Raw genomic sequence first — 22,707 nt, 5'->3', positions numbered from 1 at the left:
TAAATCCAAATAACTATTATTTTCATTATTGGATAATCTGCCAAATACACTGTTGATTCACTGATATATTGTGTGGTCTATAAGAAATGCCCATCACACAGAGCCCAGAATGATGTCTTCAAAGTCGGAAACAAGTCGTCGGGAAATTATGAAAATGTCCATGTATGAGAGACTGGAACAAGCTAATTTGGGGCATTTTTCTTGAAGAATCAAAACTGTTCTTTGTCATCGATAATAAAAGTACAAGATGGTTTAATAAGTGGCAACATATGATTTAGCAGGAAAACAGAAGGCGAAAACCCCAGAGAGGCTGTCCGGCTGATGTTGAGAAGAAAGGATCTGCAAAAAGGTAAATGCAAATATGTTGGACAAGAGATGAAACATACATATCATATGCCAAGATACCAAAGTCTCAAGCAAACATAAACTGGAATTTCTCAAACATATGGGTACAAAATTCAGACACACATGTGGATACTGGGCTGCACACAAGAAACACCATCAAATGCCTAAATGAACACAGGCAAGCCCCCAAGTCATAACCAAACATACGTGACAATGTTGGACGGAACATCAGATGTGGATTCTGGCCCAAAGAGAGCCGGAGTCTTTTAGTGTCCAACAAACTTCGATCTAGTTTGACAACAACTCTTAGAAGAAGGATAACGTCTCTTAGCATCGACAGAACCCCTGCCATGTCTAGCTTTTTATGTGAAGGTGTGTGTGTGTGTGTTAGAGGCTTTACTGTGTGTTTTCCAAAAAAGCATCCTCACTTTAGAGAAAGGAAGTGGATGATTGTGTTTGCATGAATGTGTGTATTTGCATTTGACAGAGGCTTTGCCATGTTTGGCCCAACTACAGTGTGAGCGTGTGTGTGCGTGTGTGTGTGTGTGTGTGTATGTGTGTGTGTTGGAGGGATGTATGAGTGTGTAAAACAGAGAGAGAGTGTTATGGGATGTAAGTGTGTTCGAACACTGTGTGGTTGAGCAGCCTTAGGCTTTGGCTCAGGATTTCTTTAGCGTGTGGAAATGGGATTATGCCTTCCTCTGAAAAGCACTCTCCCTATTGTTACAGGGATGATGCAAGGTATAAGCTTTAATTCTCTCTTCTCAGTGCAGGTCTCTGTCTTCTCTCTCTATGTTTCAGTTCCCGTCATCCGTCGCTCTGTTTCCCCCTCTGTGTTTTTGTGTTGTTAGAACTGATGACAGTTAAAACAGGCTACTAGGAGTTGTGTGAGCTTTTTGTCTTGTTTCTTGGCCTTCACTGGTGTGGTGTCCATCGTGGCATGAGCAACAGCTAATTACAGGATGGAAAACATAGAATGGCTATTGCCAAAAAGATAGAGACCACAAATAATCACAAGCTCTCTCTTAGAAGTTCCTAATGATCGGTTATTACTACCATTGTTAAAACCGATCATGGTATCTGTTGACGTTTAAAGCTCTGCTCTTGACAACTTCTCGCTGCACTTATCAGAAACACAGGTTTCAGTAAGCAGGCTCCCCTCAAATCACAGACATTGTTGTTAATCAATACATCTGATCAGCATTCGCATAATCAATCCACTGATCAGAATTCCAGACACAGGCCCCAGGTTCAACAACCACACACACACTCTCTCTCTCTACCCCTCAAGCCAATCACTTGCATTGATCACAACCACTGATGTGATCTTCAGATGATCAGATGCTACCTGCCGTGAACTAGGGATCAATGCCTGATAAACGAGAAGAAAAACACTCGTTTATCACTCTGGAGATGAACGGATATCATTTTTCTCTCAATTTCTCCCCTATTGACTGAGAGACGGCTCCCAGGAACCACCAATCAATCACAGATGTGTAGTTGAAGGGGGATAAAGGCTGGGAGGAGGATAAAGGTGGAGTAGTCATTGACACCATATTTAGATATACAGAGAAGATAAACTAAGAGGTAATTTTTCCCCACAAGGAGGGAAAAAAAGAGACTAAAGTCCCTCTTAAGGAGGGTTGTATGAAAACAAATGTCCTCCCCTGCTATTTCAGTTTTCTGCTGCATTTTCATATAGATATTTTAATGCAGTGCCGTTGAGGTATCGAGCATCTTGATCTGTTGCATCTCTCAAACAATGTAACTTGTCACATGTGAAGAAAAAAACCCAGGAAACTTTACCGTTGGAGCTGAGTCCCACCCACATTGCACCATCCTCGCTGATATCAGGGAGCCTGGCGGTCAGAGGTCGTGTGTCAAATGGTGTCCCATCCTCCTCAAGCCCATCCAGGAATAGACTCGCATGTCTGTCGTGGACCTGAAAATCAGTCAGAGTGAGACCTACGTTTGTGCTGACCAGCTTCACCGTGTGTATTTCCAGCTTAATGCAGGGAACAGTCTTCATTTCCTGTGGGAGCAAATCTAAAAGTTTCATCACATTGTAAATGCTACACTATGTCAACTAATCAAACTTAAAAACAAACGACAACCAACACATCACATTGTTTCTCTTTTCAGAGGAGCCAACGTTTGATCAGGATGAGGAAGGCCCGAGCAGTCACGTTTGTGCGATTTGCTTTTTTTCCAAAGAAAGGTTGTTGATTTTGTCCAATAGCATCTATGATGATCAATTAATAACTCAGCATTTACATAAATCATCATTGGATACCATTGAGAGTCTCAACGTGTGAGGCAGTACAGGCCTAGCAGCAGCTTACTGCTGTAAAACACACGCCTCAGAGAGAGTGGCAGCTGCTCTAAGTGTGCATATGTGCATCTTTCTACAAAAGTGTATGCACCCTCCATCGGTGTGTTTCTGCATATCTATGTGCGGGTGTGACCATGTGTGTGTGTGTGTGAATTATACATACGGCTAATCTTCCAGCTCATTTCCCCAGTAGCAGAAAGAGCCTCAGGCTAAACTGCCTCAGCCGCAAATTAGCTTTCTGTTTGACCAAAAATCTCCCCTCCACTCCTTTCCTGATCGGCTGCATGAATATTAAAAACTGCACGGCAGACAACATCGTCAAAGCAGGAGCAGCTCCCTTTCACATCAAACCCAGGCGAAAAGAAAGATACTTCCATAAGAGGGGCTCTCCCTCCTAAAACAAACTTTCATGTGCCCTGTCCTACTCTCTCCCTTTACCACATCTCTAAATCCTGTGTTTGGGAAACACACTGTGGAAGCACTGATAAACTCCTCTCCCTGTCTTACTAGAGTCCCCCTCTCCTTCTTCATCTTTCCCGTCTCTCTTCTGCTCTGGTCCTTCTTGCTTTGTCCTTTCTCCTGCTCACGAGGTCATTTGATTCCTTCACTTTTTTTTTTCTTCAGTTTTTGACTTCCCTTACCTCGTTTTCATTTGCTCCCTCTCTCTCCATATTTTTCATAACCATCTTTACTTTCTCTTCCCTCTCAGTCGACGACTTCCCCCAGCTCATCTCCCTCGCTGTCTCTTTCCCTCATGTTTATCTTGCCCTGTCGCTCTCACTTGTTGTCAGCTCTTTAGGGAAGTTGAAAAGGTGTGAGGAGGGAAATAAGTCCAAGTCAAAAAAATGCCTTTAGGGGATGAAGGCAGGCCCAGACAAGTGTCTGCCTCTCAGAGGATAGTTAAGATGCCCAGACAGACACTTTCATGATGGCTGATTGAAGACGAGCAAGCGCATGAGAGCAGGAGAGAATCTGAGTTGAAAAAAGGAAAGAGAGAAAAAAAAAAGAGACAGGAGGGAGAAAAAGAAAAGTCAGAGAGCGGGTGTAAGAGAGGGAGCTGGAAGAAGGGCCCTCTTTAGAATCTCTAAGCCGGAGCTGTGTGGCTCTTGGGGAGATGTGAGGCAGTTGTCAGGCCTGATGTAAATGAACCCTGAAGCGCTTCATCCTCCTTAGCCGCCACGCGCCCTTTTGAAACACAGCCAACTCCCCTTTGTTAGCTTTCACAAACACTTTCCCTCTGTTTTTCCCATTCCCCGTCCATCTGTATTTTTACCTCCTCCTTTCCTTTACCTCTTTGTCTGTTTTAAACTTTGCCAGTTTAACTTCAGAGTTCTTGAGAACGGAAGGGAAAAAGTGTTAAAGAAATCCTTTAGTGTTGATAACTAGCCTCATTTGGACTGTGTCCACCCAGTCCAGAGGAAAGAAAATGACTACTTTAAACAATACCTGTGCTCCTCACTTCATACAGAGCATGTGCATTTTGTGAGGGCTTTTAACTAAAGCACTTTACAGTACAGGAGAGTGAGCTGTACCCAGCATGCCATTCAGCAGTGTAAGAGTTAATAGCGGTCCTCCCTCAAAACAAAATCTCAAGACCTCGCACACGACACTGTGCTTCCCTGGGTCCTCAGCAATAAACCTGCCAATTGTGAACTCGTTCCATGAATGGTTGCCAGAAAATTGAAGGACAGCCAGACGTATATACAGAGCACCCATAACACATAAGTCAAATGTTCCTTCAACAAGTGTGATCACTGCAACAACAAATAAGTGAGACGCAACTATTCCCACAATCATGCAAACCTAAGCAACAGGACATCCGTTTGATACACACCTGTTCATCGTTGCTCTGATTTTTTTTGTTTCTGACATCTTGCTCTTCCTTCCCGCATATTCAAACTCTCTGTCACATTAAGATTGAAGCTGAAAATGGAAGGAGAGACGGGTTCAGCAGGGTTCAATCCTGGGCCAGTCTGGATATGGAATCTGACCCCTGCACCACCCGTGTTCCCTGCCACTATTCATGGCTCCATTAGTACCTGGCCTGGTTGCATGCCGTTTGCTCCTGCAACATTCTTGCAAAGCTACGACTCTAACAACAGGCACTAACCCTATTTTCACATGCAATTCTTCCACACAACATAGTATTTTAGCCACAGTGTTCTTGTGACTTTTATCAAAGCCAAAACTGATGGCTGTATATTTGTCCATGTACTTCATCATTACCTATAGAAGTGCAAAAAGTGTTTTGGCTGACTATTAAATGAAATGTTCAGTTAAATATGTTATAGCTCTTCTATGAGGAAGTTTCATTCTTATTCTTCCCTTATTAAACAATTTCCTTCAAAAAGGTTTCTGTGCTCTTAGGGAGTTTCAAGCACCATTTCCCAGCGCACCACCCACCCCACTGGCAATGTTACCACCTAAGCCTCTCTAAAAGCCCAGTGAAACCCTGAGTGGAAAGCTTTTAGTGATCTGTAGACTGGCATTTTGACTAAAGCTCTTCTCAATTTTCACACTCCTGCCAAGCCATGGCTCAGTACACAGTGTGGACAGCAGTGTTTCTTCTAAGCCCACTTTGTAGCTGTGGGCCCCAAAAGTAAGAGGTGGCAAAGAAAATATGAATAGAATTATACCAAGCAACAGTATAATGTAGAACTTTTACTTTGGTGGCCACCACAGAACAAAAATGAACAGTTGCCTTTATCTTGCAGATAAAAAAAAATGCATGTTTTGAAATCTTGCACAAAAGGCTAAAATTCTGCATTCTGTACAAATGACAAATTTGTGAGCGATGGCCTGATTAAAACAATGGTGTGCAATGGTAAAAGGAAGGACGGTTTTTACATAGGTAGCCAAACTAGCTTGGAAGTAATATTTATCAAATGATTTTATTAATAACCAATCAAAACACAAAAAAACAGGTCTGTGTCATTTGAATGTTATAGGCTCAGCCATGTAAGCGAGCGTAACGCTTTATCACACAAAACTCATGCATGGTTGCAACAGACATTAAGTTGTTATTCCCTTCTCAAATTAAGTTTTTTAAGTAACTCTTTGTTGTCCTAATCAACATGTCGGGCGTTTCAGAAAGACCGCTGTCACACTGCAGTTGCGGACTGGACTAAAGCGTTTCAATTGATCATGGTCCAAGACAACACACAGGAATTCACCTGATTCTAATCCTCGTTCTAACAGCCAAGCAAGCGTCGAACAGAAAGTGTGATACTTTAAAATAGGATTGAATTTATATGTGAGGAAGGGCCATCTTAGCTGCCAGTGACAGTTTGAGGTCAGAGTAGATGAGAGGGACCTTAAGGATGACTAACACTAGAAACCAATTCTAGATACATGTTGTACTGCTGTCTGATTCGTCTAAAAAGTGCCAAAGAAGCACAAGGCTCTATGCAGGAGCTTAATGTTGTATGAGTGTATATCTGGGAATGTAAAACACTAGTTTACACACTGTGAAGTCTCTATTTGACTTTTATCACAGAGAACATACCATTTCCCCCAAACACATTTTTCTCATCCACCTTCTGCTAATCAGCTCCTCTGCTCTACTATAACAATTATGTTTTTATTGACACAATAGAACACGTTCAAATTGGCAGTCGTCTCTTTTTCTTTTAAAGTAAGCACACGTTATCAGTGTTTAATGATAGGCTGTGTGCCTCACTGTGTGGAAGTGACTGGGATCATTCTGTTGTGTGTAAGGCAACATCGGGCTTGACTCAAACATTGCTTTCCTAACTTTTTAAAACAAAATGTAACAAATATAAACAAAGATATAAACTTCGTGAATTGTTATTCATGATGAAAATGAAAAATTCAGATATTAGATGTAAAAAAACAAACGCAGTTGACTTACCAAATGCTGTTCACTTAAAGACAAAGTTCATCCTCCTTTCTTTGTTGACAAAGAGTTTAATCACAATTAAATCCCAACTCACAAATCCGTTTCTCCTCCTCCTTCAGCCATTGAGTGTTAAAAAAGCAAAGCTCGGTAAAAAAGAAGAAAATCGACACCACGCAAAATACAAAAAATGTCAATTTCTTCCATATCTTTCAATTTGAACTCTTACTACTCCGACAAAGCTTTGCTGGCTACTTTAAGTTTTGTTTCACGACAGTCACGTGCTCGCCCACTGACCAATCACAGCGCATGCTGCACCTCACTGCAGAGCTGCACCTGAAAACTGAGCTGCACGTAATGCTGACGTAGTTGTAGGCTCAGGCACGTCAAAGAATACGCCCAACATGTCAAACTAAAGATCTGATTGGTTGAAGACTATGACAATCAACAATATCGTCCCCAGTCACTTAAACTGCACATGGATTCACTTGTGAGTCTGCAGGCCTCGGGCCTCTGTTCTTACCTAGAGACACAGAGGTGAGATCTGATTGGATAAAAGCTCTACTTAAAACAAGCTGCACTGGAAGCAGAGCAACTGAGGAAGACAGGAGCTGTGCAATGAGAAAATAAGATAATGGAAATAATACATGTCGTGTATTTAAGAAAAAGTATTAAATTATAAAATAGCTATGACTTTGTGATTATGTTTAGACCTTGCTGGCCCGGACGGCCCACCACTGACAACTTTAGAAGGTGTAGCAAGTGGAATACATACATATGTACGAGGGGTGTAATGGTTCACAAAATCCACGGTTGGGTTCGGTACGATACAGTGGAGCCACGGTTCGGTACGTTTCGGTACAGTAGAAAACTATAAATGCCAGAGAAATGTACTTGATTTTAAAATATATTTATTCATTACAACTAACATCATGAAGTTGTTCTTTGACTTTGAACAATGATGGAACTATACCTGAGTGACCCATCTTCTGGGGTGTCTTCTTAGCAACACATAAGCATAAAAAACTAAAACTGCTCCTTAATGTTATGTAGTATTGTTACTTAAATCTTGCAAAAGAGATTTTTAATCTCAATGTGACTACCTGGTTAAATAAAGGTTTCAAAAAAAAAAAAAAAAAAGAAATATATATATATATATATATATTGTTTTCAAACGTATTCGGTTCGTCATGCGTACCGAACCGTGAGCCTCGTACCGAACGGTTCAATACGAATACGCGTACCATTACACCCCTAATATGTACATTTAATTAAACTTGTGTAAGAACACCCACACTTTTTGAAAAAATATCATGTGACGCTATGAGTTTACAGGTTGTAAAGCTTTCCATCTTTACTCTACTCACCTCTCCTCTAAAATCGTTCTACTTCCTTTCTTTAAATCGTCCACCTGTCCTTTTCGTCCCCACATCTCCAACCTCCTCTCTTGAACTCTGCTCAACCATCTTTTGTTTTCTTTTCCCAGACATTCGCCTTTCTTGTTGCTACTCTCATGCTTGTCTGCTCTTCCTCACCTATCTCCTCCTCTCCTTTTAACCTCCTCTAATCCCCGACACCTCGCCTGGTGCCCCCAAGCATCCCGCCTCACCAAACTCCCTCCACGCAGCTGCTCTCCTCCGGATGTGTTGCCCTGTGACTGACATGCCACTCACTGATAACGCACCTCATTCCACAGCCAGTGAAGCTGGCATTGGGGGGGGGGGGGGGGGGGGGGGGACATAAAAAAAGTGAGGTAAGATGGAAAAAAAGAGAAAGTACGAGAGATATGATGGAGGGAAGTAGGAGTGAAGAGTTTGGTGAATGAGAGGAAGATAAGATAACCCGCGTTGAAAGAAGGAAAGCATGATCCCTGGGAAAGAGAGCGACAGAGAAAGAGATATTTTAGAAAGCATACAAGGAGAAGAAGGTGGAGGCGAAGTGGCATCATTGAAGAAGACGCAAGGGACAAACTCAAAAAAGGAAGAATAAAATATATTGGTGGGGAGAAAAGAAACCGCAATGGGAATAGCAGTGATTTTGTAGACCAATCCAGAAGATAGAAGAACGCATCGCAGTGGTGCCCTCGATGGAAAATAAGACCGTGAATTGAATAAAGTGAAGTGGAAATTACTGGAGTTGAAAACTACGTTTTTTACTGTAAGTAAGTGCAATAAAACCATTGCAAGTATAAAGCCAAAAATGTATCAATGCACCAGTTCAACAAGCATAAACATAATGTTAACATGTAGAAACAGCAGTATTAATCTGCTTAGCCCAGCAGAGAGCAAATTGTTAGACACAAGAATGAGCTATTTTGTTGAGTTGCCGTTAAGTGAAGGCTCTGAATGACTAAGTGTTCTTTAGTCAGCAGTGTTACGGTGTTCGTATCCGGGGACTATATTTGTGAAGGTGATGTCACGATGCAGACGCAAAAAAAGCCCCAAACAGCTCACTTCATCAACACCTGATTATCAGTTGGCCAACTGAACAAAACACACAGCCTCTGTTTGACCATGTCTCTTATAAGCTAACAAACATATTTCATTTTATGAGTGAAACATTTGCAACAAGACTTGAGATTTTTGTCAAGCGCGTTTCTATAAAATGTTCACAATGTTGACTTTATGCATCCCCAGCTCTCCACTTTTGCATCCCCAGGCATACTGTCACCTTTTCCTCTCTCTTGTTATCTCTCTCCTTGTTATTCACCCACCAAGCCTCCCTCTCTTTACTCCTCTCTCCCCCTATATACTTGCCCTTACCCACTATGAACTGTTACCAGCTCTGATGTACAGCCAATATTCTCTCTATCATATTACCACAGCTGCAGTGTGTAAAGAAATAGATGGGAGGAGGGAAAGAGGGGAGAGAGAGAAAGAGGAGAGAGAGAGAGCGAGAGAGAGAGAGAATGGAGAGGAGACACATTTGTTCTACTCATCTTAGCTCTAAAAGATACAATTACCTCTCACAGCATATTATCCATGTTTTATACCAGCTCAGGGCCCCATGCCTTTGCCTTGCCGCGCTCACACCATGTAGGGCCCATCTTTTAACACTAGCTATGACAGTTTATTTAAGAAAAGAAAATTGACCCCAGGGAGATGGAGAGGGAGAGAGAGGGAGTGTGTGTCAGGAGAATGAGAGGGAAAGAGGGAAGGACAAAGGGGGTGGGGGGGGGGGGGAGAGAGAGAGAGAAAATCATCTTGAGGGGAAAAGGGACAAAAGATAAAGACAGAAAAATGGGGACATTTATAAGGTGACACACCAACCTTTTAATAAAGACCATAAGTCTCGAAGACTTTTTCTTCCTGAGCAGAAAGCAAAGAGGAGCCCCATTTAATAACACCATGAGAGCATACAAGGAAGGAGGAGCACATACAGTATCACACTGCAAGAGGAGAGAAGTAAGACGTATTAACACGACTTAGATGCACCAGCTACCCAACAGGTCCTGACAAAGTATCAGGTTTGGGTTTGAGTCATGGTGTTGCATGACGTTTCTGGCTCTCAGGTTTGGTTATTTTCACAAGGAAATCATAAAGAAATGTTTAGCTTCCAAAGGAATTAGAATCAGATGATCTACCAATACAACATTGTCTCCCACTTCCTATTCTGGCACCCTAACTTTGGGTATGGATCCAATATCATTGTGCTTTCCCCCCCACACACTTTAAACCTGTCATGCTCACTGTGTGGAATGAAAAGCCTTGATTGAATTAATGTCATTGTTGGCGGAAACACAAAGTGTACTTCATGCAAATCAGACACAACGTGGCCTGATACCGAATTCATTTAAAAACGGCAGTATCAGTGCACAGTAGGGTATCAATGCACCGTATCTCTTTTACATGTATGTCATATTTTGTCAGATAAATATCCTGATTTAAAGTATCCTTTTTTTAAATAATATTCTAGTTCTATAAGTTTCTTTTTGCTTACTAGGTTACTAACCTATGCCATGCAACTTCTACTTAGTGTGTATATTTCTACAAAGGGTAGGTTAACATAACACATGCTCTTAAGTGGACCCTTTTATACAAAGCACCTTTGGGCATCCTTGCCGCATACATTTTTAGCACTCATACCTCACAGCTCCAGTGGGAATGAAACCCCTAACCCTGGCCATGTTAGTGCCTTGCTCTCCCTATTAAGTGGGACCAGACAGCACACTGGCATGAAACACTGATGTAAAATAAATAAAGAAATTCATTTTAGGACAGAAAATCTCAAACCCCACCACACACACACCTCTTTCTCTCCCTCCCTCTCACTATGTAATTGATGCCAGTCTCATGCCCTTTCGCCTCCTGTGCCAGCGGGCAGAGGGCTACCATAGAGGCGGCCGCTTCACCCCTACATAACAACCTTGCCTCACCTTCACACGCATCCACACAACCGCAAATACACACGTACATTCACTGTATTTCGTGCACACGCATGCACGCAAACACACAAATAGAGCAAACAGAAACATAGCGTATGCACATGCACAAACACAAAAACCCACTTTCAGTCTGTCTCACACTCTGGGTGGGACAGAGAGAATAGCTAGAGACCACGTGTGTGCAAACAGAAAACACGAACAAATGCAAACACTTTCTATTAAACTCTGCTTCTGCAAATCACGTCATCAGTTATTTGCATAATGTCTTGAAGTGTCCTTATTTTAATTTCTTCTCTTCCTGTCAAATTTCAACGTTGCTTTATTCTCTTACAGCAACTAGATACACATACAGTTGATTTACATTGTTTGAGCAACTTGTCGCAGCAGTACCCTCAACACTTCTTGGGAGGAATGTTGTAATTAGAGGATAGATTTAGGCAAAGCATGTACGTCAAAGCACTACAACAACAATTTGATCAGGTTCAAATATCTTGGTCACAGAGAAGAGAGAAACTTAAGGCTGAGACGGTCTTCATCTATGTGACTACAGGTCTAACTGGAGGTACTGGTGACTCGTGTTGTCAAACCAATGCTAAAACTAGGTCAGGCTCAAGGTAGATGAGCTGGGTCAGATAACATGTGTTGACCAATTCACACCAACAGAAACCACAGAAGAAGAGGTGGGGAGAAGTGATGAAGAGGAGGGCAGAGGGAGGAAGAAGAGAATGGGAATGACAGAGCCTGCAGGAGAGACATACCACGTACAGAGAAGAAGACAACAGAAGGAGGAAAAAGAAAGACCAACCCAGTCTTAGAGTGGGGTAATGAAGCATGTGCACATGCATCTAGGAAGAAAGAAAACGACGGAAAGACTGTGGTGGTATCAGATCAGTCGGTGCAAATTTGTTGCCTTCTGCCAAGACCAGACCAGTCCGTATACTGACATACGCAGAGGCCAGAATCTTCCAGTCAAATTGTGCGTGAAACATTTATTAAGCTCATTATGGCATTCGGTAGAAGTTTTAGCAGCCAAACTGCCTGAGAGCAGAGTAGTGAAGCAGATGAGCAGAGAAGAAATTGTAGATTAAACACGAACAACTCTCTCAAATCAACATATAGATGTATGGATGTGTGTCTTTGTAGTCTTGACTTGACCTTAACTCACTATGCCACTCAGATACCGACTTACCCTCTTGTTTCCATCTTCTTTAAGAAGTGTGTTTCTACTCTATTTTCTCCGTTTCTAGCAACAGGTAAGAAAGAAAGAAGCAACCAGACACTTTCCTATGTGTGTGTGTGTGTGTGTGTGTGTGTGTGTGTATGTGTGTGTGTGTGTGGTGCTCTGCGTATGTGCAGGCAGTGCGTACATCACTAGTGTGTTTAATAGGAAGAGAAAGAAAAAGAGTGCGTGTGCGTACGCACGAGTGTTAAACATTCATGGTGCCGTGTTGGCTCGTGATGGGACCGGTGTGACTGGTTGTCCCTGCCACTGCCTCATCCGATAATGCTGATTTGCTCAGGCACTAACAGACGGACCCCTCTGGGGGTCCTCCAGGCACACAGTCAATCACTGGTACTCCAAAAGATAGTACTCCAAAGCTATTTAAATCGCAAACTCCCTTCTATTCTCTTCTCCCCATCTTTTGCAACTTTATTCTCTTCAACTCTCCGGTTCTCTATACACTGAAACCTTCTACTAGATTTCTTCTAACCCCCTGACTTAAAGCACATCTTCATCTCTCAGCTGTTTGTCTATTTTTTGTTTCTTCCCATTTAACTATAATAATACAATAGCACAAAGTGCAATACATTAAAATGAGAGGCACACACAAAAAGGAAATATCCGGAAGTTAATCTTTATAGTTAGTTATCATTTAGAGCCAGCACAGAAGGTTGTGTACAACAATCTACCAACGTAAACCTGCTCTTCTCGTCGGCATAGCATTTACATTGAATTGATCACATAATGGTAGATCTGTTTAACATGACAATAACAAATGGCTCTAGTTTCATGGCGGTAAACTGGCAATAACAGCTGATAACTTTGCAGTCGTGGCGTAGCCTCCCATCTGCTACCCTTGGTGTGGTACTCCTGATGTGGGTGTTGTGTATATATATCTCATTACTCTTTGTCTTCATGTGAAGGGGCTCTGGATGGGCAAACAGACTGCGTGCAGCTCATTAGTTTCCCGACCCAACCACTCAGTCCACAGTGTCAATGCCTCATGTTGTCCTCATGCAATCACAGTGCTGTGAGGCACTCGAGATAAAAAATAAACCCACAGAGAGAACAAGTCATGTCAATTACACACAGCTCATCCGCCACTTTAACACCAGTCGTTCCCATCCCTCCCTCATCCACAGCGGCAGTAGAGGTCATTTTCTACGTTCAAGAAGAGCTACCCATTAGTAATAAATTCTGCAGAAATGCACACAAAGATGAGTCCCTGCAGTAAACGGACTTCGTAACTATCACTTAACAACACTGAGCCACCTCCCTCACTTTCCCCATCGCCTCCCCTCTCCCCATCCCTCCCTCCCCCAGGCTACCTTTTCCTCCACTATTCTCTACATCGTTACCATAATCAGATAAGACAACTACCTAGGGAGCACCCACATCCCTACAGCACCTTGCTCCTGGCACCGTGTGTGTACATGTGTGTGCGCGTGTGAATTGCTCCTGGCACTTGGAAATCCGTATTCCTTTTGACTGTCTTTTTTGGTGTTTTGATCTTTTCAAACCGACAGATGACTGGTTGGTTGGTGTGTGTGTGTGTGTGCGAGAGAGAGAGAGAGAGAGAGAGAGAGAGAGAGTGAGGGAGAGAGAGAGAGAGAGGGGTGTGTGTATGCGAGTGCGTTTGTATTTTGTGTGTGCAGGAAAGGTTTCTAAATTGCCCTGCTCCTTCATAGGGTAATATCTGTATTGTGGCTGACATGTCTGCTACAAATTGCTGCTGAACCGTGAGTGTGTGTGTGTGTGTGTGTGTGTGTGATAAGTAGATAAGTGTGTGTGAATGCGCGGGAATGGGAGTATGTGAATGGTGTTTGAGTGTCAAGGATGATTAAGTTATTCTTCTGAATAGTCAAAACAGATCACATCACCATACCAATAAACAAAAGGCCGTCTGATTCACAAGAAGGCACAAAAACACACTAAGTTTCAAAACACCTCCAAGCCAACACTTTTAACAAAATATCTGCAAGCCGTACACTTTTCTATGCCTTCGTAGACATGCACAACACACATAGAGTACATAGACATATATAAAAGCCTGATCCCTGCAGGGCATAAACACATACTGTACACACGCACACACACGCTTGCTAGCAATTGAGCCATAAGCAACACTACATTTAGCCAACAACACATTGGAGAGACAAATTACTGGACCAGGCATCAACACCAGTCAGCCAGCCAGTAAACTAAACTGTCAAGTTAGATCCGGCTGGGGACATTCATTTAAAGTACTGGTCAACATGTAGAACTTCCTCATTCCTGGCTTACCCCTCTGGCCTTGAATAATGCTTTAAATATAACTGCAGTGGATATATAGTAAGCTCCATTCCTTTATCTCCCTACTGAAACTGCTCGTTAAGGTTTTCAATGACATCCACTTAAACAGACAATGGCAGAAGTTCAGTCTTAGTGTTACTGGATCTCAGTGCTGCATTCGACACGGTCGACCATGCCATACTCCTAGAAAGACTAAAAATCTGGGTGGGACTCTCTGGCACAGCACTTAACTGGTTTGAATCCTACTTGAAGGGCTGAGAATACTTTGTGTCTGTAGCTGATTACACATCAGAGCTGACTAAAATGACATGTGGTGTTCCCCAAGGTTCAATACTGGGGCCTCTTCTGTTCAACATCTACATGCTTCCACTAGCTCAGATTATGGAAAGCAACAAAGTGTGTTATCATAATTATACAGACGACACACAAATCTACATAACTATCTCACCAGGGGACTATAATCCCATACAAGGGCTGGGTAACTGCATTGAACAAATCAACAACTAGATGTGCCAGAATTTTCTTCAATGAAACAAAGATAAAACAGAAGTAATTGTTTTTGGTACCAAGGACGAACAATTGAAAATCACCACTCAGCTTCAGTCACTGATGTTAAAACCCACAAACCAAGCCAGAAATCTAGGTGTAGTTATGGATTCAGACCTCAACCTGAACAGCCATATCAAGACAATTACAAAATCAGCCTACTATCACCTGAAGAATATATCAAGGATTAGAGGATTTATGTCTCAACAGGATTTGGAAAAACTTGTCCACGCATTTATCTTCAGCAGACTGGACTACTGTAACGGTGTGTTTACAGGTCTCTGTAAAAAGTCCGTCAGAAAGCTGCAGCTGATTCAGAACGCTGCAGCTCGAGTCCTCACTAAGACCAGGAGGCTGGATCACATCACTCCAGTTCTGAGGTCTTTGCACTGGCTTCCTGTCCAACAAAGAATTTACTTTAAAATCCTGCTGTTGGTTTACAAAGCACTGAATGGTTTAGGGCCAAAATACATCTCTGATCTGCTGCTACCTTATGAACCATCCCGACCCCTCAGGTCGTCTGGGACCGGTCTACTTTCTGTTCCCAGAGTCAGAACTAAACATGGAGAAGCAGCGTTCAGTTTTTCTGCTCCACATATCTGGAACAAAGTCCCAGAAAGCTGCAGGTCTGCTGAGACCCTCAGCTCATTTAAATCAAGATTGAAGACCTTTCTGTTTGCTGCTGCCTTTAATTGAACCACATTCAATTCATATATTAATCAATTTCCTGCATTTCTGCATTTTACTCCTGAATTTTATTTCTTACACCGTTTCTTTAATTGTTTTTAAATCTCCTTTTCTTTTGCCTTATGTTTTGATTCTTTTAATGGTTTTATGTGAAGCACTTTGAATTACCTTGTTGTTGAAATGTGCTATACAAATAAACTTGCCTTGCCTTACATTTGGCACTTCCAGTCTCTCTTTTCAAAGTAATCACTGGAAACTTGAATGACTTATAATCATAACAATAGGAAATTCACTATATAATACAAAGATTTAAGTATGGAGCTGGCGCTTAGCTTAGCATACAAACTGGAAGCAGGGGCAAAACAGCTAGCCTGGCTCTCTCTAATGTTCAAAAATACACCTGTGAAAACCTCTAAATTGTACAGATGTTGTGGTTTGAGAGGGAGTGATGTGCTGTAACAATGTCTAGTTATTAAACAGCTGCTCAACACGAGAAGAACTGCAAAGGAGAGCTGGTCGATAATAATATAGAACTGTATGTTGCTGCAAAAAGATGGGAGTATGGACAGAGCACCCACTTTTAAAAACAAATACATGCATTATTTATGCATGTCTTCTTAAAAAATATTTTGAAACCTACTGCTGTTGCCTATACTTGATCTGACGAACTATAAATGAAGGTATTGCAATCTTATTTGCAATACTATTTTTTCTGTATCTAATATCTTTTTACTTGTACAAACATAACCAAACGCATACATAGGTTTTACCCCTTCTGACTTTCTAATTTACCAAATACATTATTATAACTACGTGAAACGTAGTACAATTGGTCATCTGTTTGTTGGTTTAGTTATCGTTTTTTTAATATCTAAGAAATAGATGTTATTTGAGAATATATGACACAAAACGTCATCATTAGGGTTATATAATGTCATTATCATTGCGTGTCATGGCCAGAGAGGGGTAATAAAAGAAATTAACAAAATACAATAATGCCAATTCAATTATATGCCAGGTCAAATAAATATTTGGGCGAAAACATTAAATAGATAAAAAGTAGATAAACAAACAACTTCATTAATAGATGCTTATATTGAAAAGGCTCATCATGGTGGCCATGCTTCTTCCACAAGTAGCCTGGTGTTATTCAGAAATGCTGAAAGAGAAAGATTGTCCAGTGGAGTACTCTGTAAGATGATACTCTTTAACAGACCAGAAACACACACACACACACACACACACACACACACACACATTTGGGGCCTCAAGAGTCTCTCCACTTCACCAGAACCATTAGCGCTTATGAAAGACGTGTTTTGTCCATGACAGCCTTGTATTTCTAACTTCTGATGCCTCCTAAAATGTAGAGTTGTGTCAATTGGTTATGGAGAAATAAAGGACAGTAAGGAAACACCAAAGAGCGAAAATAAATGCATACATTGTTAGTATATTACTTAAAGGCACAATGTGTAGGATTTGTCAGTTGCGTTATTCTTCAAACACAACATCCAAAGTTGGCCCTATACTCCACGGCTCAACGAGGGTTATGTTGCTCACCAGCGGGTGAAAGACGACCTCAGATTGGCTCACGTTATAGAACAAGCTTTGTGCAATCAAATTAAACAACCTTACATGAGTACAAGATACATTTCTGTGTTTTACACAGTAAATCATAAAAATAACCACAGACCTAAATAGATTAAACAGAATAAGTAAAATCCAAAGAAATACTGTGTTGAAAGTGTGAGGGATTGTCTGTCTGTGTGTATGTGTGTGTCTGATGTAATATGTGGCCCCTGGCCCCAGCAGCTGTGCCAAAGCAGATGTTTGCCAGTATAATTACCACAACCTCGTCGAGAGGAAGAGAAAATGATGGTCAGAGAATGAAAGAGAAACTTAGACAGAGAAGAAGACAGAGTGACAGTATGTCTGTGATAAAGAGACCATTTCCTTACAGTTAAACGCACACCTGATGGCACTTCTAAGGTAGATTGATTGAGTTTCATGCATATAAACTCACCTAGTTAAACATACTTGCTACATCACGTGCCTCTCATATTGACCGACTATGATGTGTTTAACAGGGCAGCTGCCTCTCAAGCCACCATCAGAATCCCTAAACACTCTGAGAATTGTTACCTGCAAAACGAGGTGCGTCCACCTCTCCGGTGTAAGCCTCCCCTCTGTTCGGAAGCCGACTGTCAGAGGGGTCTGACCATACCGCAGTGTGACCATCTGCTCGGACACTGTCACAGAAAATATCAACCGCTGCCCTGAGCTCTTCTCCAGCAGCATCCTGGGGGGGGGGGGGGGAACAAAAACACACATAACGAAAACACAATTATTTCCATAGCAGATATACAGTTCAGACAGTCCATCTGAATATCTTGCAGTGGTTAGTTGTTCGGACTTAACTCAGAAGTAAGGAAGAAAGGAAGAGTCACTACGCACACTCCCACACACAGTCTCTCATTCTGACATTTACACATGGAATATCAATATTTTACATGACTGCTAGGTTTGAGCGGCTACACTGGGTGCAGACACACACACACCCTCCACGTGTCATATTAACCACCATCACTGACATTTTATGGGAAATCATGACTTTTATGAACCCAGAGCCAGATACGATACCCTATAAATCACAGAGAGATGTATGCATGAGAAAGAGACCATATGGATGTATGCATGGGAGCCGGTGTGTGCTTGTGGGGAGAGACGAAGAGATAGATAGAGATAATAAGTGAACTGATTTACTGGAATGAAAATGCGTCTTTTGTCAAAGGATGCTTTAACTTTTGATGTATACGAAAGAATCCTGATTCAACTAAGCTTTATTGTCCTGTGACCAAACTAAAAATATATATCCATTCAAAATTAGAATCTTCAAACAATATAGACAACTTCATAACCAGTTTCTGGAAGTGAAGTTTGTATAGTAAAAACTATGATTTGTCAGAACAGGTGGCTGGCTCTGTTCATTGTTCAGATGAGGGGAGGGATGTGAAATCACAAAGAGAGGGAGACACAAAGAGAGAGGGGTGAGGAGAGATGGACAGAGGTGAGGATAGAGACCTCCTTTCATCTGGCTTCTTTGATGGCAGCCATGATCGTCTCTACAACAAGAGACTGATGGCCAACGACGGCAACAGAAAGACGGAGAGGGAGAGTGAGAGGAGGGGGGGGATATTACTTCCATTCAGATGCATTCAGCCATACAGGCGTCATGTTTGGAAAACCAAGACGACAACACTTGTCTGTCATCTAAATCCCCGGACAGACAACTTCGCAAACAAAAATCACAGCAGGAAATGTAAAGGGAGTGATTTGATCTCTGCCTGATTCTCCTTCTCAGAGTTAAATTCAACTGACGGCAACATTTAAACTGAACATCCAGTGAGTTACTGGATACACATACAACCTGGTGTTGCTCTGGGTCTTTCTTCAGACCCGTCACCACTGCAAAGTTATGTTTATCTTCACAGTAAATTGTGGAATATGTGAATGTAGACAGACTTTATCTTATGAAACCTCAACAAAGCCATAACAGCTTACTTAAAGATGTTTGTTTAATCCACAAAGATGATTGTTTTTCTCACTGAGCATCGTCTTTCTTTGTTTGTCCAAACGGAGCCTACAAACTCTGATCATATTAAAAGACAGTGTCGTAAAATGATGCTGGGAAATATGACTAAACGATCTATTAATATGATCAGATATGGTTCGCTGAAGGATGGAGAATTAAAAAAAAAACTGGGAGTGCGGAGCTAGAAAGAAGCGAGCTTACCAAACCTCTGTTTGAGGCTCGCCGCTACTAGCATGACACACCCGAATCTCAGCAATCAAGTTGCATTGTGGGTGATTTAGGCCCACGGTTTTGACAAGGAAGAACAATGCGTGAAATAAAAAAAGATAGAATCTCTGGTTCTGCTGAATACATTTTGATCCTTGTATTTCTAAAGAGTCACCAAGCATTCGGCTCGTCACAACCATTCATTCATATAACCACTTATATCTGTTGTCACAGATATAAGTGCGTTAAACGATGCCTATGTCATTTTAAGACCAGTGTTTGCCACTGATACGATCATATAATAGCATAATAATGCAAGTACACCCTTACAAAGAACTTTTAAGTCTTAAGAATATTTAGAAAATAAAACATAAAACATATTCATAAAACATGAATTCAATAAAAAGGACTCTCAGGCATTGTTAACAAAGATGCACTATTTCTGCGCAATGCCCAAGTCTTATAATGGTAGGGAAAACCCTGCAGTTTATTTTGGCATGATGCTGGTGACATTCCATACATCTTACGATTTTCGATAACTTACTTACTGCGACAGGCCTAATCTTGAGTGCAACAATGTTATAGGAGTCACATGGTAAAACCGGTGGACTCTTTTGCGAGCTACATTTGACAAACAAATACTACAACCAACAAATAGAGAAGACATCCCGCGTGTTTAACCTATTTTTACTTTCATGCCAAAGCATCCCATGTTGTTCGAGCAATCTACTTCAAGTGTTGCCGTAGGGGGAGATGGGGTTGCCAAGAAAAGCCAACGGATCTCTTTCCATGTGTGCTTGTGCTTTGTGTTTGTGTGTGACTGCAAACTGATCCGAGTGTGTGTAACTCTGCACCGTCCCAGCGCTGCCCGCAACATACCAGCGCACTCTCTCCTGTCTCTCACACACAACATGTCTAAGTGGGACATGACAGCCAGTTGTTCGCCAACATTTCCCGATAGTGATACTGACCTGACCAGACCCTGATTGCTCCTTGTTATTAGATCAATATCACAGGGCTTTCACGTCAATGCACTGTCACTGTATGAAAATCATATCAAATATGATATCAGAAGAGACATCTGACTATAAATGGCAGCAGCAGTGCGTTTCCAGCGGGGAGCTGTATTACATCAGTAGCACCGGATAATATATTGACGACAAATATTAAAAACTTTATTTCGAAAAGTCATTCGAATTTCGTGCAGCCCTAGTAGTGTTTATAACTATTCAAATATGCTGTGATAAGTAAAGTCAGGATACGTTGAGAACATTTACTTTCATCTAAAATTGGACTTTTCAACTAATCAAAGTTACCGCACGATACACACACACACACACACACACACACACACACACACACACACACACACACACACACACACCAACTGGCTACTGTGTACAGCGGTTATATATCTGGCCTTTGCTAATAGCTGACTAAGATCCATCCATCCATCCCTAAATAATACAAATATTTTGTAAAGCACAATATACTGTGTGTTTTAAGATGCCATTGGTAGTCACAGTATCTCCACCAATGTAACAGACACATTATTCTCCTTTCTTAGAAATGACAAAAATGAAACTCACATTTCTCCAGGAGAGCTTGGTTTTATCCACAATGCCAGAGTGAGGGAACCCAACGCTCCTAGTGCCTGTGAGGGGGGAGAGACCAGACATCCATCCTGGACCGGCCGAAAGAGCACACTACTGGATCCACCAGGAACCCCCTCTGAACTGGTAGTGGTCCCAGGACGAGTGTCATTACCGTCTTCACCTATACAGGTACCCCTGGAGGGATACAGTGTAAATGTGTTAATATTTGCACTCAAAAGCACCTCTTTTATGTTGTTTTATTTGCATTAATGGAAAGGCCATCTAAAATACCTTCATAGCATTACCAACAATTCAATCTACCCACCTGTGTGCAGGCAGTAGCAGCGGGGCGTATGGAGGTGTGGAGTATCTGTAGGGACACTCCTGGACACAGAAGGCCTGGTAACATGTTGTCAGCTCAGTCTGGGAGGACGGCGACCGACAGTAGCCGCTCCGCTCTGGAAGCCCACACGTGGATCGAGAAGGGGAGGTGGACACGAGTTTGAAGGCAGCAATGTTCTCCATTCTTGGGAAATGTCCCTAAGAAGGAAGACAGTTAAACAATTAGCAGAATTACATTCAAACTGGGTCTCGTGACACTTTTACATATTTGGGGAGGCAGCAACCCCGAGAACTAAAATGCCAGAAATGGAGAATTCAAAGTGCTATAAAATGAAAACAGCCTATGGGTTGTAGAATAAGGGCCATGATATAGCAGAACCCATTTTGCAGGCAAACCTCTTACCGTCACATGTACCGTATGTATAAAGTGCATTTATTATATATTAGTACAGGTATCAATAAATAAATGATGATGATGATTCTATTTAGCAGCATGCTGGTTCACCGTTAATGTCGTTAGTAACACCTGGGCTTTTCCTATAGTATGACAGGTCAAAATGTCTGCTTCGACAAAGGTCTATTTCATAGTCATTAAATAAATCATGTAGAATACATTGGCTGTTAATTATTACTCCAGTTTCTGGTTCACAGATGACAATTGGCTCTTGAAAGCCACTCGTACCTGTGATGAAGCAGGTGTTGGACACAGGCTGAAGAGGAGGAGAGCGAAGCAGATGAAGAGAGGACGCCACTTCATCCTTTTCATCATGTGTTCCCCTCTTCCAGTGATGTTTTTCAGGTAAAATGGCCAGGGAAAAACAGGCCAAATCTTCCTTTCTCTCATCCTTGTCTCCCTTTGCTGGTTTTCACCTTCTGTTTCAGCAGCTGACAGAATCCCAGAAATCCCACACACATCTGTCGTGCTCTTGTCTTTACCTTCCACGCATTTCCCCCTCATTTTTAGGCATTTGTTAATTTCCTTGTTGCATTTGATCCTTAAGTCCCACCGCTCCTCTCTCGTTCCCCTCTCCATCCTCTCCCTGCCGACTCCTCTACCCCATTTTTGTCTCTGCGTTTTCACCCTCTCTGCCTTCGCTCCTCCCTCGCTGCCTCTCTGTTCCAGCCATCTCTGGCCTTTGACCTTACCAGATTTGAGCATCGGGTTCTCCGAGAGGTCCGGCATGGTGCCAGGTTCTAAAATCTTGGACAGAGGTTCTGCAACATTCCCGGGTAACGTTGGATGTTCAGGAACCTGGATTTCTATCGGACGCCTTCCAGCAGCACTCGAATAAGTGACGACTGTCATG

The 22,707-nt window shown here is 42.0% G+C and overlaps 1 protein-coding gene across 1 annotated transcript in view; it reads right to left on the bottom strand.

Moving 5' to 3' along the window:
- ush2a (Usher syndrome 2A (autosomal recessive, mild)) overlaps positions 1-22,115 on the bottom strand; it is a gene marked incomplete at its 3' end in the record, with an annotated part of 192,630 nt that extends 170,515 nt beyond the window's left edge. Inside the window, exons 1-5 of the mRNA XM_079292633.1 lie at positions 22,083-22,115; positions 21,384-21,598; positions 21,053-21,253; positions 17,807-17,963; positions 2,152-2,287 (exon numbers count right to left, since the gene is read on the bottom strand). Of these exons, the coding sequence (XP_079148759.1) occupies positions 2,152-2,287; positions 17,807-17,963; positions 21,053-21,253; positions 21,384-21,583 (694 nt within the window). The 5' untranslated portion in view covers positions 21,584-21,598; positions 22,083-22,115. The remainder of the gene's footprint in view (positions 1-2,151; positions 2,288-17,806; positions 17,964-21,052; positions 21,254-21,383; positions 21,599-22,082) is intronic.
- Positions 22,116-22,707: the final 592 nt, after the last annotated feature.

This window comes from Melanostigma gelatinosum, assembly GCF_949748355.1.
Source record: "Melanostigma gelatinosum genome assembly, chromosome: 2".
Classification (NCBI taxonomy): domain Eukaryota; kingdom Metazoa; phylum Chordata; class Actinopteri; order Perciformes; family Zoarcidae; genus Melanostigma; species Melanostigma gelatinosum.
The sequence above is the reverse complement of the archived record's forward strand: the minus strand, read 5'-3'. Positions and strand labels throughout refer to the sequence as shown.